The 18537-nt window shown below is 47.6% G+C and overlaps 1 protein-coding gene across 1 annotated transcript; it reads right to left on the reverse strand.

Annotated features, from left to right (window-relative positions):
- Positions 1-14574: 14574 nt before the first annotated feature.
- Positions 14575-18276, reverse strand: APLNR (apelin receptor). Its single transcript, XM_078341055.1, has one exon. The coding sequence runs from the start codon at positions 18039-18041 to the stop codon at positions 16899-16901; it is 1143 nt and encodes a 380-aa protein (XP_078197181.1). The 5' UTR covers positions 18042-18276; the 3' UTR covers positions 14575-16898.
- Positions 18277-18537: the final 261 nt, after the last annotated feature.

Consider the following 18537-nt stretch of genomic DNA (forward strand, 5'->3'; position numbering starts at 1 on the left):
CATTAGGAGCCCAGCCTAAATCCATCAAGTAGAATTAACCACTACCTTCTCTGTGGTCCCATCACACTTTACAACGAATGGAGGAGAGGAGAGGTGGGGGTGAGGTACACAACTTGCTAAGTGCCCACGGTGCACCAGGCACTAGCTGCTCCACAGACTCTAACCCCCACATGAGCTAAGCCCTATTATCGCCACTCTGCAGATGGGAATACTAGTTCACAGAGCCCAGCGTATGATCCTGAGGTCAAAAGGCTCCAAAGCCCCTCTCCCCTACTCACCATACCCCATGGACACATAGATACGGTCCTGTCTCCCACACTAGACTGAGTTTTCATAAACAGAGTTCATATTTTCATCATCTCTGAAACCGCCTAGCCCCCTGGGCTCAGGCTCAAGCCCAGTCCCTGACCCCTAGCAAGCCCTGCTAACATTCAGCATGCACAGGGAGCTGCTGGGTCATCTGTCTGTTTATTAGAGAGACTGGATGGAAAGAATTCTGAATCACTGAGAGAGGGCATTTCCAGGTTCAGTGTCTCAGCTTTCTCCATGGACACCGTGAAGGTGGGAGGCTTTTACCTTCACAGCCAGCCACTTTCCAGCGCTTGAAGAAAGTCTTCTTGTATATCTTTTAACTACATTCAATTTAAAGGGAACTTTACATTTTTAATACAAAAAGCCCAAGTGTCCTGTGACCTCTGAGCTGGCTATCACACTTTGTAAAGAGAGGCCATGGGACCAGGAAGGATCACAGCTCAGCCAGGACTACACACCTTGGGGCAACTTTCCCAAAATCTAGGAACAAGGGTCCAAGGAAACCAACAACCTTGTGGCCAACCTTTGCCACATCTGTGGCACCCAGGCTTTTTTAAAACAGACTCACTGTGTTTGAGGATCTTCCCACAGTCTGAGCACCACCTTCCAAGTTGGAAGCTAGAATTCACTTTCCCAGCCTCCTTTGCCACTCATGCTAGCAGTGACCTGGGCTCCACCATTCATCACATGTGAAAATTCACTTCGAAAGAAAACCACCTGAGGATCCAGGAGCTGCATTTTGAAAGAAAACCACATGAGGATCCAGGAGCCCATTTTCTGCCTAGGAAGGGAAAGTAGCAGAGAACCTTCAAGGCCTCAGCCATAGCAGCAGTGAAAGTTCTGGGGATTCGGTCCCAGGCAGAACTTCCCAGTGTAAGCAGAGAATTTCTCCCTACTGGAGACAGACAATTCACGGATGACTCTTTCCTGCAGCCCAAGGCTCCAGAGAGACTGACAGCTCCCTGAGTTCCTTTATCAAATTCGTTTTCTACATAAATAGCTGAGAGGGGTACTGTTGTTTACACCTAAGATGCCCGAAGGATGCAAACTTCATGCCTGCCAGCCTAACAAAATCAAACCTGATCAGACTGAATAAACCTCACAGTGATATCTGACCCCCCACCTAAACTGCGATCTCGTGTGCCTGGAACATGCTGAGTAGAAAATAAGTATGTGCTGAAATGCAATGAAGAAAAGCCACAAGACTCCTTGTTCGCGGTTGTACCTTGGACTCTGAGACCCTGCACTGAAGAAGGAAAAGGTGCTAAATAAGTCTCTGCAGTGCAGTGCACTGTCTTTGTGACTCAGAAGCTGGGTCTGAAGATCTTCTTTAGGAAGGAGTTTCCCAAAATGGTTGGAACAATGGCAGCATCACTAGAAAGACGTCTCTCACCTCCCACAGAGGCAACTTTGAGGGACAACATATTTTTGAATTTGCAATTTTGGAGTGTTTGCTAAAACGTCACTTCCATTATATGGTGTCACAGAAGGTACTGAGTCTCAGGAGAGCAGAGCTTAGTTCCAATTCTGCCCTCAACCGCCAATGTTTTTGAATTATTTTTCCTTTCTCTGGGCCTCAGTTTCCCCATCTGTAAAATCAGAATATTGATCTTTGCTCCCGATTGCCTCTTTCAGGCTTTTTCTCCTTCAAAAAGCCGATTCCTCTGAAGCCTATGCTATTCAACCAGGGTGTCCAGGCACAGCTGTACAGGTTGGATAAGTAGGTTGCGTCCTGACCAAGGATTCCCACCTGAGATGTAAGTAAAATCCTCACAAGCATCAACCTTAGGTGGGACTGCTTCCACTGGAGGAAGGATTTCTTTTTTAATTTGTACAAAGGCATCCTATGGGCTAATCACGGCCCCAATTCTAGCTATTTTATGCCCTTGCCCTCCTCCTCACTGGGGTCATCCCACCCACCTCTTAACCATCCTTCTTTCTTCACTGAAGACTTTAGGTCCTTGTTACAATCACGTTCACTGCCCTCTTTCTACAATAATTCCCACAACTCAAGCAGCCACTAGGTCTTGTTCTTTGATGTCTTTTACCCCACCAACCTTTGTCCTCACTCCACCAAAGCCGCCCACTCAACAGCCACACCACAGACCATGAGATGGCCAGAAATCTCTATTTCCAAATCCTTCGCGTGGACTTCACTTCCAGTCCTTCCAGCTCACTTGCTCTGATGCCCTCATTCCCACATTTCTGCCCCTTATCTTGACCACTAACCACAGACCTCACCACACACCCACCCTCCAGCAGCCACTTCCTGCCTTTGCTTCCTTCCTTACATAAATCAAATTCCATTGTCCTTCTTTATAATTACTCTCAAAAACAATCCCAGTGTCCTCGAGCCTCTCTCCTCTGTCACAGTCGCCTTGCAAAACTCCAACAACTGCTTATCACCTTCTCTGCGCCGATGCCGCAGCATCTAAATGCTGCCAGAGAACTTCACACAACCGGGCTAAGTGATTTTTACTTTAAATTCACGGACACAAATCTCAAGTGGAAAATTGGTGCTGGAAGCTTCCCTAGGAAGTTTTGCTTTTTCATTGCCCAAGATAATACTTTATCCACCCAAAACTCTCTAGACCCCTTTCCCTACCCCATGCTCAGCTGATGACCTCATTTTATAATTCACTTAGAAATGGGAGGTCCAAACACCGAATGTTCTCGCTCATAAGTGGGTGTTGAACAATGAGAACACACGGACACAGGGAGGGAAACATCACACACTGGGGCCTGTCAGCGGGGGGCTAGGGGAGGGATAGCAGGGGTGAGGGGATAGCGGAGGGATAGCATTAAGAGAAATACCTAATGTAGATGACGGGGGGTGGTGATGGATGCATCAAACCACCCTGGCACGTGTATACCTATGTAACAAACCTATGTAAGTTCTGCATAGTACCCCAGAACTTAAAGTATAATTTACAAAGAAAAAAGAAATGGGAGATCACAAAGCCAGGACTTCCTCATCTTTCCACCACCAAACTGTACCAACCTATCTGCTTCTTAACCCATCCTCTTCTCCGTCCTTTCTAGTTCACTGAAGAAAACGTCCTCTCTTCCTGGCAAAGGCTGACCCTTCCACACGTGCTCCTGCCTGCATCCCGTCTGTCTTTCTTGAAGGCTTTTCTCCTCCAGTCCTCCCTTCTCCACCGAAGCATAATTCTCTCTATGGCTCATTCTTGCTCTCACCCTCACTCATCGACTTGGTCTTTCTTCGATCATTACCAGCATACAGACATGCCGTTGTATCTCCAATTTGTTAAAAGCCTTCTCTACCTATTGCCCATTTCCCTCCGTATCTTCCCAGCAAAACTGTTACCATTTTGGGTTGTTTGTTAGTTAGTTGTTTGTGTGTTTAAGCAGAGCCTTGCTGTATTGCCCAGGCTGGAGTGTAGTGGCACAATCTCGGCTCACTGCAACCTCCACCTCCTGGGTTCAAGCGATTCTCCTGCCTCAGCCTTCTGAGTAGCTGGGATTTCAGGTGTGCGCCTCCATGCCTGCCTGATTTTTGCATTCTTAGTAGAGACAGGGTTTCACCATGTTGGCCAGGCTGATTTCAAACTGCTGACCTCAAGTGATCTGCCTGCCTTGGCCTCCGAAAGCGGCAAAACTTGTTGAAAAGAGTTGCTTCCACAAGCATTCTCCAATCCTCCTATCAGCTCTTCAGCTCTCTGCAATCCGCCTTCTATGCACACAACATGTAGTCTATCACAACATGAACACAATTCATTGTAACCCCGGCCCATGTCACCAGACACCTCTGTGTCACCAAATCCAGTGGACAGTGTTCTGGTTTTCTCTTATCTGACCTCTCGGTAGGATTCTTCACAGTTTCATCTCTGCGATGCTCAGATTTTTATCATCAGTCCAGACCTCTCTTCCATATGCATATCAAACTGCCTTCTCAACATCTTCCCTTGAAAGTCTTATTAACATCTCAAGGATGATATGGGGATGTAGCTAAACCTAAGCTATTCTTTCTCCAGCCTTCCCCATCTCACTAATCGGTACCACCTTCTTCCCAGTTGCTCATGTCAGAAACTTTGGATAATTCCTTCTTTCTCACCCCCTCATCCACCCACTCACTCAAACCCAGGCGATCAGAAGTCCTGTTCACTCTGCATCAAAAATATAGCTCAAATCTGCCTCTTTTCTCAGTCGCTGTGGATACCACCCTAATGTGACCCACCAACATCCCTCATCTTGGCCTCTGAAGTAGCTTTCTAACCCATCTCTGTGCTTTCCCTCCTACTCCCCTTCAACTCAATTCATTCTCTATGCAACAGCTTGAGGAACAATTTTAAATGCAAATTAGATTGTGTCACTTTTCTGATGACTTCTCATTGCATTTAATAAAGTCACAATTCTTACCACAGCCTTCAAGGTCCTACATGACCTGGCCCCTTCTTGTCTCTCTTTGTCTCAGGCCATCCCCTGCCTGGCTTCCTGGGACTCGCCTTCCAGCTGCCCTGACAACCTTCCAAGAACCTACTATGATCTTTCTTGCTTCACAGTCTCTGCATTTGCTGTTCCCTGCATCTGGGACTCTCTCAGCCTCCCTTGCACAGAGCAGGCTCGTTCTCATTCTTCAGATGTCAATGGAACGGTCACCTTCCAAGATGGCCTCCCCCAAGCACTTTTTCTGAAGTTGTACTCAATGTTATTTTCTACCTCGCATGTTATTTCCTTCATAGTGTGTTCCATAACTGGCCAGGTAATATGTTTATTTATGTATCTGTGTATTGTCTATCTTTCCCTACAAAAATGCTAAGCTATATATGGCCTATCTCATCACTATAATCCTGGTGGCTAGCTGAGTGTGTGGCACACAGTAAATGTTCAAGAAGTATTTGTTGAATGAATGAATGAATGAATGAGTCGTCATGATTTGGCCCAGTCTAATCCTTCCTCCTTTGTTCCACATTCCCTTGTATGTATACCCTATATACAAGCTAGTTGACCTGCTCCTCAAACCTCCTATGCTCTTCCTCACGCTGTTGCCTTTGCTCACACTGTCTCCTCAGGCGGATGCCTCCTACCACCCCCATTCCACATTCAAGTTGCCAAAATCCTAGTCATCCTTCAAGGCCCATCTTCAACTCTAATGCCTGAGATTCTACCACTAGCCATTCTTAGAATTATAGAATGTCAGGCCATATAGACAGTAGTTCAAAATTGCATTTATCATTTCAACTGCCCAGAGGGCTGCATGGAGAGGGGCTGTGAGTTCTGGGACCACAATCATACCACAAAGGCTGTCCATGACAACAGGAAAGTGATGACTGCCTGATCTTTTTCAAGTTCCTCATGACAGAGATGGGGAAACTGAGGTTGAGGCAGGTGGTATGACTTCCCAGGGAACACACGAAGTTGGAGACAGTGCTGAGAGCGCAGCTTCCATCTCTACATCACCAGTGTGGAATCATGTCAGGCTACCTTTTCTACATCTCAGACAGAGAAACTATGGCTCACATAGACATAGTAGGTGACTGAGCTTGTGAATTTTTAATTTTGTGTGTGTGTTTGTATGTGTGTGTGTGTGTGTATGAAAGATGTTATTTTTTATCTTTCTTTTTTAACGAACTTCTGAGCAGATTAATTTTGTATGCAGCCTTCTGTCCATTTTTTCTAGTTTTGTTTTGACACTACCAAGATGAAAATATTTTAGATACAATTTTAATTACCAACCACCATATTCCCGGAATTGTACACTTCCTTCTTCTTTGCACCGTCTTTTTAAATGCAAAGATCCTCCAAGTCCTCAGTGGTGGAAAGGAGCTCCTCAAGTCACTTTTCTTCGTAACAAGAATGGCAAACAGGAGAATGGGAGAAAATTAAAACCTATAGATTAATTCTTACATGCTGGAGATTGTGAGAGTTCCTTGTAAACTATTACCTCAGGTAACCTTGAAAATTGCCCTCTGAGAAAACTACTTTTAAAGCTATTCCATTTTGACAGATGTGCCTATCTTTGCTCCCCTCAATGTACTCTATGAACTAACAACATCCACCATTGTTGGAGGTCTTTAAGAAACAAGATGCTAGGGACAGCCTCCAGATCTGTTAAATCCAAATCTGTATTTGAACATCTCCTAGCGATTATTCTTTACACAAAATCTTGGGAAGCAATAGTCTCGGTGACACAACCAAATGAGAGATGAATCAGGATTCTAATTAGGTCTGTCTGAGACTAATACTCAGAATCTACAACGAACTCAAATAAACTAGCAAGAAAAAAACAATCTCATCAAAAAGTGGGCTAAGGGGGCCGGGCGTGGTGGCTCAAGCCTGTAATCCCAGCACTTTGGGAGGCCGAGGCGGGTGGATCACGAGGTCAAGAGATCGAGACCATCCTGGTCAACATGGTGAAACCCCGTCTCTACTAAAAATTACAAAAAATTAGCTGGGCATGGTGGCGCGTGCCTGTAATCCCAGCTACTCAGGAGGCTGAGGCAGGAGAATTGCCTGAACCCAGGGGGCGGAGGTTGCGGTGAGCCGAGATTGCGCCATTGCACTCCAGCCTGGGTAACAAGAGCAAAACTCCGTCTCAAAAAAAAAAAAAAAAAAAAAAAAAGTGGGGTAAGGACATGAATAGATCATTCTCAAAAGAAGATATGCAAATGGCCAACAAACATATGAAGAAATGCTCAACATCACTAAAGATCAGGGAAATACAAATCAAAACCACACTACAACACCACCTCACTCCTGCATGAATGTACACAATCAAAAAATAATAGATGTTAGCACGGATGCAGCGAAAAGGGAACACTTCTGCATCACTGGTGGGAATGTAAACTAGTACAACCGCTATGGAACAGTGTGCAGACTCCGTAAAGAACTAAAAGTAGATCTACCATTTGATCCAGCAATCCCACTACTGGGTACCTACCCAGAGGAAGATAAGTCATTATACGAAAGCGACACTTGCACACATATGTTTATAGCAGCACAGTTTGCAGTTGCAAAAATGTAGCATCAACACAAATGCCTATCCGTCAAGGAGTGGACAAAGAAACTGTGGTAAATACATGCATATGTTGTGTGTACATATACACACACACATGTATTTGTTTATATATGTAGTATTCCACTGTGTTTATATGTGTGTGTATATATGTGTATATATGTATACTATATATACACATATATACATATGTTGTGTATATATGCACATATATATGTATATGTACATATACAAATATATACATGTGTGTACATATATGTGTATATATACATATGTGTATATACATGTGTGTATATGTGTGTACATATATACACACATATACACACAATGGAATACTACTCAGCTATAAAAAAGAATGAATTAATGGCATTCACAGCAACCTGAATGGGATTGGAGACTACCATTCTAAGTGAAGTAACTCAGGAATGAAAAACCAAACATTGTATGTTCTCAGTCAGATAAACTATGAGGATACAAAGGCCTAAGAATGACACAATAGAGTTGAGAACTCGGAAAGAGTGGGAAGGGGGTGAGGGATAAAAGACTACAAATCAGGTTCAATGTATACTGCCTGGGTGATGGGTGCATCAAAATCTCACAAATCACCGCTAAAAAACATACTCATTTAACCAAATACCACCTGTTGCCCAAAAACCTATGGAAATAAATAAACAAATAGGTCTGCCTGATAGGTACCTTTAACAGAGTGAACAGCCAGATACAAACATCATGGTTTTAAAGGAGACAGGTTAAGTCATCACTGATGAAGTTGTACACATCTGTGGCACATCTTATTACCTGTCTACTCCAATGACCATCCCTTCCAAAGCCATCTACAATACAAAATGAGGAAGCTTGGTGATGTGGAAGGTAAACAGGCCTGAATCAAGAGAACCAAGCCAGCGAACTCAACCACTACTTAGCAATGGCCCAGTGTCCCAGGGTCCCACTTCCCTTGTCAGCCCACTGAGCTACTCCTGACACCATCAGAGTAGAAATCACTTCCTTCTTCAGCCTGCAATGTCTATCTTTAGTCAATTCCTTTGGTAATTACTGTGTTGCTTTTTCCAAGCATAAAAACAGCTCATTATTTGCAAGGCAAATAACCACCACCTTGCAGGGGTCCTGACAGTGCCCCAGTACAGAACTTGCAACAAGCTGAATCCCAACAATACTCAAGGGCTTCCAGGTCTCATCCCGGAAGCCAACTAACCACCATATTGGTGTGTCTATTTTCCTAAGGGCAAGGGTTGCATTCATTATCTTCATTCCTGGCACGTCGCAGTGACAGTCCTCAGACTCTGGGTCACTGGCCGGCTCTGCTACCAAAATCATTTTTCTGCCAAAGATACCAGACCCAGTCCACATAGAGTAAAGCCTGGGTCTCTGTCTCCCCACCTCTCTTTGAAACAGAGTCTTACTCCATCACCCAGACAGGAGTGCAATCACAGGATCTCAGCTCACTGCACCCTCCACCTTCCTGGATCCCCCTCTTATCATCAGAGGTTGCTTCATCCCTATAATACAGGAAGACCTAGTGACCTTAGAGACATATTCTGGACCCAGATGAAAGACTGCCAAATCGTCTTGGATGCCCTTACATGTGGCCCAGCTTTTCTCAGGGAACGGAAGAGAAGTTTTCCTTGAATATTTTTATAGAGGGGGAAATCCAAGATTGTATTTTCTATTCAATCAGTACATCCCCCACCCCCATCACAAGAGTCCTTCCTCCATGAACAGTGGATGTCCAGACATGGATTCCCAGAAACTGTTTGACTCAGTGCCGCCTCCAGTTGGCTCACCAATAACTTCCTGAGGAAGCCAACCAGCTTTGCAAGCCATCTTCCAGCCACAGAGACCTGGAGACATAGTTTCCAGCATGAACACCGAACTGGTCACCATAATGTCATAATTTGAGAAATTCTACTGAGAAGATCGGAATAGCCCCTGGACCGTGGTCCAGCATCCTTTGTCCTGGCACTGGGTTCCCAGAGGGCAGCTCTTACCAGCCAGACCATTTGGTTTAATTGGGTCAGGCATTAGTAATCTTAGTACTTATCGGTCCTAGAAGAGACAAAGCTGTGTCTCTTCTAGCATCAGTTCTAGCTTCATCTTTCTGGGCTATTTTAAAAGCAGTCAACTTGTTTGCTGTAAGCAAAAACCAGCTTTTCTCACCCTTTCTCCTGCACTTTCTTTATCCAGTTGTTTGGTTATTTAAGCAAACATCTTTTGAGCACGTGCCACATGCTGGGCACTGAGAATAAAAAATATGCATAAACATACCCCTAGTCTAGAGGCGCTGCCCAGAGAGCAGAAGAGATGAGCAGGAATACAGAGCACAGACAGAGTGGCCAAGTCTGGGCTTTTCTAGAGACCTGTTCCCTGTGCTCGGGGGACAAGGGGCTGGGAGTACTAGGCTGCTGGCCAAGTGAGGTACTCCAAGTAGGTTTGAGGAATCCATTTCTGATTATTCACTGTCCATGTAAGAAAGAGCCTCAAGTAGCAAGAGCTATACCCTACAACTAAGTAATAAAGTACAGAACAGCATCAGGGAAGATGCTCACTGAGCACAGATAATCCTTTGTCTCCTGTCCTCAGGTTTCCAGTTATTTAGGCAGGAAAATGCACCCTAGAGTGGCTTTGGAAGTAGGAGGACGCCAGACATTTACACCCATGTGGAATTGAACGTGGACCTGTGCATTGAGCCAGTGCACTCGCCCTGTCTTGTGACCCCTCTGTGGTGCAGACCAGAAGATGGGTGTTTGTCTCCACCACTTCCTGTACTTCCTCTGCAATGATGCTCACTGCACTTTATTAGTGATTGTTAAGCTTGTATATCACATATTGCTCTCTTCTCATGATATATGGACATAATAAGATGTTTATACATGAGACAAAATACCTGATGACCAATACTCCTCCAAACCATCAAGGTCATCAAAAACAAAACCTGCGAAACTGTCACAGCAAGAGAAGTCTGAAACATGATGACTAAATGTGATGTGGTATTCTGCATGAGATCCTGGAATAGAGAAAGAGCGTTAGCTAAGAAGCGAGGAAGTCTAAACAAAGGATGGACTTCAGTTCATAGTAATGTATCAATAAGGTTCATTCATTGTGGCAAGCATGTCCTGCTAATCTAAGATGCTAATAATAAAGGTAACTGGGGGTAGAATATGTGAGGACACTCTGTATTCTATCAGCAATTTTTCTGTAATCTAAAACTCTTCTGAAATAAAACATTTATTAAGAAAACCTCAAATGATATCCAAGCACCTTTGTGCCCTCCTTTTCCCAGCTGGTGGCTCATGATGGATCTGACTCTCCACTTGCCTTGTGTATTCCCAATAAGAGACTTCCTCTCCTTTCCAAGCCTAGAGTCATAGAACACACTGTTGCCTGGCGGTGAGAAACCCGACATCTAGTCCCACTTTTGCCACTATCCTGCTGTGTGACCATGTGTCAATCATTTCCGCCTTCCAACCATGGGCCTCAGTTTACCCCTCTGTTCAATGAGAAAGTAAGACTAGAAGGTGCTTCTGATTGGTCCATGAAGGCAGGAATGGTGTCTGGCCCATGGCAGCATCTCCAGCTCCTAAGATAGTCCCAGGCACATAGCAGACACTGAATAAAAAATAGCATTTAATGCATAAATAAATGAGCATTGCTCTGATATTCTAGCACTCTAACTAGAAGTTGAAGCTTCTAGAGTCAGCCCAGCATCTCAGAACCTCCTTTCTTGTGCACTTGATTGTAAGCGGCCTGGGTCATGTCTTTGTGTCTGTCTCCAGCATTGTGCATGAAGACTTTATAAGCATTTGGGCAATGACTGAGAAGAGCTGGCCCTGCCAGATGAGGCCCTGCAAGTGTTGAACTCCCTGGAATGCAAGACCGTGGTGCCTGCTGAGACCGTGGGGAGGTGTGGCACATCTAGGGCTTATCACCCTGGGGGTCATCCGGGCTTCTGGAGGTGGAAAGGATCTTCCCATGGGATCTATCATCCCCTTTTTAAAAAGCTCAGAGTGAATTAGGAGCCCCTGGAAGATAACTTAGACGAAGACAGCTGAAACCCAGGGAGGGAAGAAACTTGCAGAGAAAGAAAAGAAAAGAAAGAGAAAGAAAGGAAGGAAAAAAGAAAGAAGAGAGAAAGAGAAAGAAAGAAAAAAGAAAGAAAGAAAGAAAGAAAGAAAGAAAGAAAGAAAGAAAGAAAGAAAGAAAGAAAGAAAGGGAGAGAGAAGGAAGGAAAGAAAATAAAAACGTCCTGCCCACCCCCCAATTGTCTAGAGACCTGGATTCTAGCCCCAACCCCCAGACTTCTCGGCATCATTGCCATGACAATTGGGCAAGATTTTATCTGTGCCTCTAGCCGGCCAACCTCCCAGAGTTGGGGTTGGGGTGAGTAAAAACAAGGGTGAGAGTTGGTTCCAGTTCCTCAAAGGGGCTGTGTTCTCCCTGGGCAATTCCTCTGCCCAGAACATTTTCCCCACTAACTGCTCACGCTCCATGCCTCAGAGCAGGCTCCCGGCAGGCACTGTGGCTGTAAAGCCTCTAAAGTCTCCCCTGACGCCCTGCCTGAGTCATTCCATCGTCTCCATCACAGGCCCTCTAACACTTGGAAGACTTCACGGTTCCCTTAGAACTCTCCACCCCAGGCTGTAATCGCCCATTGCACTGTCGGCCTCCACAGCCAACTGTGAGCCCACCCGAGCCCCCTCACCATTTGGTCCTGCGACCAGCACAGTGCTTGGCACGTATGTGATAAATAAGGACTTGGGGAACAGATGAATGAATGAGTGAATAAATGAAGATGTGAGTGAACGAGTGAATTAGTAAGTGCCGTCGCAGCCAAGGGAAGTCGAAAATTGTGTCATGTTTTGAATAGCTTACCTCACATTTCCCAGGAGACTTGCTGAGGTTTTTTTTTTTTTTTTACAGCATCTGTAAAAATAATAATAGTAGCTCCAACAGCCTGTTGTTACTGTTGTAAATTCCCAAAGGGCTTTCCCTTTGAGGTGTCTTTGAGAAGAGTGGGAGCAGGCACTGATTCTCTGCCCCCAGTCTCGATCCTTCCCTCCCAGTGTCTTCTTCCCACCTCTGTGCTCCCTCTCAGTCCTGGTTTCTCTCCCCTCACTCTGCCTCTCTCTCTTTCACTCTTTGTCTCTGTTTCTTTCTCTCTTCACTGTCCCTATCTCTGTCTCTCTCTTTCATTATCTCTGCCTGTTTCTCTCTCTTCCCTCTCTCTCAAGCTCTCTCTCTCATCTTTCTCTCCCTCTCCCTCTGTCTCTTTCACTATTTCTGCCTCTGTTTCTCTCTTCTCAATCTCTCTCTGTGTCTCTCTCTCCCTGCCTCTCCCTCCTTTGTCTCTCTCTCTCTCTGTGTACCTGATTTACTCTCTCTTCTCTCTCTCTCTCAGTCTCTCTCCTTTTCTCTCAATTCCTCTCTCCCTGCCTCTGTATCTCTCTTTCACCATCTCTGCCTGTTTCTCTCTCCTACACTTCATTTTTCTCTTTCTCTCCCTCTCTCCTTGTTTCTATGTTTCTCTTCACTATCTCACCTCTCTCTCTCTTCCTTCTCTACCCCTCTCTCTTCGCCTCCCTGCCCTGTCTCTGTCTTTTGAATACTCTCCACCATTTCCCTCCCTATCCCCATTCACTCTCCATTGTGTGCGAGGCATCTCACAGAGAAGATCTCACTTTCCTTCCCAGACACCTGGTGCTACCTCGTTTGTACTTTGGGAGAAACACCTGCTGGCCATGGTCAAGAATGCGGGCGTTAGGCTCAGGAGCCAGATTCAGCTGATTTCAGGCTCAGCTCTTCCACTTACTAACTTGTTACCTTGGTCAAGGGGTCTGACTAATCTCTCCCAGCCTCAGCTTCCTTATCAGCAAAATGAGGTGAAAATGTGCCCTCTCAAAGGACAGCTGCAATGATTAAATGATGTAATGCTTGGGAAATGCTTAGTACAGTGGCAAAGCTCCATAAATGTGAGCTGTCTCGTTACTATCAGTTCTATTGGCTGTTTTTGCATTGTCTGCAAATGTTATTAATACCCGGGAGATCATTGCTGAAGATGATAAACACCTCTGGACTGAATAGCCCCTCCACTACACCAACCCCAGGATCATTTCAGCCCCTTCCTACCTCCCCCAAATAGAAGACCATCAGAGCCCAGTTGATTCTGGTTCTGACTCTCCGGTCTTCTGTGCCCACTTTAATTTGGACAGAATCTATCTGGATAGAGATTCCCTAAGCCTGGCTTTCTTCCAAAAATTATCTGAGGAGCTTTTAGTAATTGTAAACATGTTGGGTGAGTCAAGGAGATTCTGACTCCATAGGTCTGGGGTGACATCCAGGAATTGGGTATTTTCAAATCAGAGTGACTCTGATTGGAGAAAAGGGATTCCAGCTTCTGGTCTAAAGTTGGTGGCTACTCAAGTGATACTAAGTGAATCAGTCAATAGGAGATGGTAAATGAACAAAGGCATAAATGAGTAGATGGATGGATGCATGGATGGATGGATGGATGGATGGATGGATGATGGATGGATGAATGGATGCATTCATGGATGGATGGATAGATGCATGCATGCATGGATGGATAGACGGATGGACGGATGGATGGATGCATGGATGCATGGATGGATAGATGGATGCATGAATGGATGGATGGATGAATGGATGGATGGATGGATAGATGAATGGATGGATGGATGGATGGATGGATGGATGGATGGATGGATGGATGCATGGATGGATGGATGCATGGATGGATGGATGGATGGATGCATGGATGGATGGATGGATGGATGCATGGATGGATAGATGAATGGATTGCATGGATGGATGGATGGATGCATGGATGGATGGATGGATGCATGAATGGATAGATGGATGGATAAATGGATGGATGGATGGATACATGGATGGACAGATGGATGGACACATGGACAATAAGTCTACCTCCATGGGAAGAAATGCTGGTATTTTCCCCAGACCTATGCTCTGGCCTCCAAAATGTGTGTCCTTTTGTTCTGTGACTTTTCAGAACACAACACTTGGCTGCTCCCCTGTTCCTTTACTTTCCTTTCTCTGCACCTAAATCCCAGCCTTTCCCTTTCCTGGTGCCTGTTTCCTCCATCCTCTCTTCCTCCTCACTCCACCCCCTCCTTTTAGCTCCCACTTCTCTCCATGGCTTCCCCCTCACCAGGCTGAAACATTTGCAAGCTGGAGGTTCTTTTCTTATTATCCCAAGACACTTTTGTGGGAAGAGACTTTGGACACAACAGTTGCACAAACAGTTTTATTTGATGAACCACAGTGACTAAGAGGCTTGGAAGACGGTGCGGACATTCTGAAGAAGGCACTGGGAGAGGGAAGGGGCTTCACAGCAGGCAGCCTCCTCTGCTTCTGTCCCAGACCACAGGTGAGTTCCAGGCAGAAGTCTCTGTAGGTTACCCACAGAGGCCTCAGAGAGACACCCTCTTCCCTTATAGAAACCTCTCCCAGTGTTCACTGGGTGCTTTGAGCACAGCTCTGGGCAGTAGAGGTGACTCTGCAGAAGATGCCATCTTAATACAGGAAGACTAGGCTGAGAGGATTCCCTTCTCCTCTCCTCCTCCCTCTGCCCCCAGAGCTGGCGCCATTCCAGGGAGGGTCAAGATGTCCATTTGCATCAAGGTGGGCTTTTCGTATCTCCATTGCTCTTGTCTTGTCCTTCACTTCCAGAGTCCTCCAAGAACAAAACCCAGAATAGACACCCCCCGCCTCTAGCTCACAAAGGCTCCACCATGAATTTCATCCTCATGATCTCTATGGCGGTGTGAAAATCATGCCATCTGCCCCTTCTTGCCTGTTCCAGTCTCTATTCCTGGCTCCCCACCCAGCAGAAGCCAAGAGGTCCAATCCTGAGGGTAGGGACAGAAAAAACCCACCCAGTGCCTTTCAGCCCATGGCAAGCAGGGGGCCTCCTTAGGAAGAGGGCCACTGACCCTGGAACAAGGAAGGATGATGAGGGCAGTGCCCATACATTTGAAGCCAGGTGGGAGGCACCGGAAAGGGGCCAAGAGAGGCTCTCAACCAGCCTCTTCCTTCCTTCATGGAGCCCAGAAAGGAGCAGGAACCCAGCTCAGTAGGCTGCTCCCAAGCCTTGGCGCCAGCTGCTTTGGGGAGGGACCTCCCTACAGGAAGCCTGGTGCAAACATTAACTTCTCTCCTACAGCACGGACCAGCCGTTGGAGCCCCCAAATCCAATGGGGGGTGGACTCATTTTTATTCTACATTCTTCATTGCCTCAGTGTGTCCCTACCCAGCCCCACCCCACCACCCCCTGCCAAGGGTCATGTGTGAACAGCAGAGGCAGTGGAGTTGGGGATGGGAGGGGGTTCATCCAAGTGACCCAGACACACCACTGTTCATGCCAGGCTCGTCCATATAGACATATAAATACACACACACAGACAAGAAGCAGGCATCTCCACCACAACCAGTGTTACTCTTGGCACCAAGTAGCACCAGTGCCCAAAAAACAAATTGAAATGATGGGGCAAGATGGGGAAATGGAGAAAACCTTCAGCTCACAGTTTTGCAGGAAGTCAGAGAGATGAGGACCTGGGGAGGAAGCCAAGCAACGTCTAGACTAAATGCAAACGCCCCTCCATCCTCTCTCTCTCTCTCTCTCTCTCTCTCTCTCTCTCTCTCTCTCTCTCTCTCTCTCTCTCTGTTTCCCTTCCCAACTCCCCACTCACATAGTGAAACTAAGGAGCATGTCCATTCATCAGCCCTGCTGCCTTCCAATTCCCAGAGAAAATAGAGGAAGGATGAAAGGGTCTGCAGAAAATTTGGAGAATGCATCTCTAGTCAGTGTCACGGTCCCAAGGAGGGACTGCAGGAATCACACTAGCATTTCCTGAAATGACAGGGAAGTGATCCAATCTTAGGGCAAGGTCTGGAGCACCCGGCTCTAAGGGCTGGAGCGCTAACTCTCTGCGGACACACAGCCCACCCCTGCCCCAGCCCATTCCCTGCCTCACACTCAGAAAACAGGATAGAGAGCTTACACAGGGCCAGTCTCCGCAAGCTTTGGGATCCTTAACCCTTAGTAGCCCTTCAGAGCAGGAAAGTAGGCAAGGGAGAAGGAGGGATGGAGACAGGGGGATGAGCTGCAGGAGGGGATTGGTGCCAGAAGGCAGGGATGAGGAGTGACAGCTGCAGAGAGTGGTGAGGGGGAAAAAAATACATGGAAAGGAGAGAGAAAAGACGGCTGCAGATCTAAGAAAGCAGTGGAGGGAAATAAGCTTTTATCGAGTCCAGACTCAGGCTCAACATTTTAGGGTCAATACGACTTTCCCCATTTCATACCAATGGAGAAACTGAGGCTGAGTGAGATGAAACAGCTTGTGTACAGTCAGGTCTATAGGACCCAGTCTCTTTCCCCTAAAGCACAAATCTCTGAGAAAGAATAAAAAAGTAGAGGAGGACAGCGTGGGACGGGAGTCAGGGGGCAGTGAAAGGACGTGCAGGGAGAAGGTGTAGCCACACTACCTGGTTTTCAGAAAGCAAGGGCAAAGGCTGGGGAGGGCCGAGGGAACCAGGCTTCTCTCTGCTCCCGGCCCTAGTCAACCACGAGGGTCTCCTGGCTGTAGGGGATGGATTTCTCGTGCATCTGCTCTCCACCCTTGCCCATGTTGGGGCCGGGCCCCTGGCTGTGCCCCGAAGAGTAGCTGGCTGACTTCTCCCCACTGCTGCTGTGGGAGGTGCCTGCGCACCTGCTGTGGCCACAGCAGAGCATGGAGGTGCAGGACTGGCGGAAGCGGGGGTCGAAGAAGGCGTAGAGGAAGGGGTTGAGGCAGCTGTTGATGTAGCTGATGCAGGTGCAGTAGGGGAAGACGTTCATGAGGAAGAGGTCGAAGTCACAGGGCCAGTGCAGCAGGCTGCCCAGCATGTACAGCGTCTTCACCAGGTGGTAGGGCATCCAACACAGGGCAAAGGTCACCACCAGCACCACGATGATGCTCAGCAGCCGGCGCCGCTTCCGCAGGCCCTCGATTCGCTCCTTGCGGAAGTGACCAGCAATGGTTTGGGCGATGAAGAAGTAACAGGTCAGCATGATGGTGAAGGGCACCACGAAGCCTACGGCGGTGGACGAGACCCCCAGGCCCACCTCCCAGGCCCACTCCGAGTTCACGGTGGCCACCACGGAGTAGTCCATGTAGCATTGCACCTTGGTGGTGTTCTCCAGGTCCCCGGTGGTGCGGAACACCATGACGGGCATGGCCAGGAGGGCAGCCAGCACCCACAGGACCGCCGTGGCCACAGCCCCACTGACCCGCAGCCTCAGCCGAGCATTGGCCACCGGCCTCACGATAGCCAGGTAGCGGTCGAAGCTGAGGCCGGTGAGGCAGAAGACGCTGGCATACATGTTGACGAAGATGAGGTAGCTGCTGAGCTTGCAGGAGAAGGTCCCAAAGGGCCAGTCATAGTCCCGGTATGTGTAGGTGGCCCACAAGGGCAGCGTCACCACGAAGGTCAGGTCAGCCACCGCCAGGCTAGCGATGAAGATATCAGCTGAACGCCTCTTCTCCCGGCTGGTCCGAAACACGGTCCAGAGCACCAGACCGTTGCCCGAGGTGCCCAGGAGGAAGACCAACATGTAGATGGCAGGGATGAGGGCCCCCGAGGATTTCCAGTCTGTGTACTCACACTCAGACTGGTTGTCCGCCCCATAGTAGTTGTCAAAATCACCACCTTCCTCCATGCTGGGGAGTGGAGAGAAGACGGGCAGGGGGTCCCAGGCACACCGGCTCCGTGGCTCTATCACCCACTCTGCAAGCACCCTGAATTTCCGGCTTGAGCCTCAGATGGTAGAAGGGCTGAAGGTGCCCAGAGTCCTTCCCAGCACGCAGGAGGAGCTGCCTCTGGGTTCTCCAGACCCTGGAGGAAGCCTCTCTCCTGCAGACCTTCCTCCACTGTCGCCTGCCTTGCCCCGTCTCAGTTAAGACGCTTCCTCGCACCCTCCTGAGTCCCAGTCTCCTCCTTGACTTGTCACTGCCTCCTCCCACCTCCAGACCAGCCCCTCTCCTGTGAGTCCAGATCTTTAAGTGACAGCCCACTTTTTTTTTTCTTTTTGTCACTTGGCAAGTGGACCAAACTGACCCCTACTGTGCTGGGCTGAACATTATCTGTGCTTTCGCAAGTCCGCTCCCCTGGCCCCGCCTCCCCACTCTGGCTGCCACCGGTCTTCACCCCAGCCT

Source organism: Callithrix jacchus, chromosome 10, assembly GCF_049354715.1.
Source record: "Callithrix jacchus isolate 240 chromosome 10, calJac240_pri, whole genome shotgun sequence".
In the NCBI taxonomy this organism is placed as follows: Eukaryota; Metazoa; Chordata; class Mammalia; order Primates; family Cebidae; genus Callithrix; species Callithrix jacchus.

Coding starts and splice junctions, on each gene's coding strand:
- APLNR (XM_078341055.1), bottom strand. CDS start 18,041: ATGGAGGAAGGTGGTGATTTTGACAACTACTATGGGGCGGACAACCAG.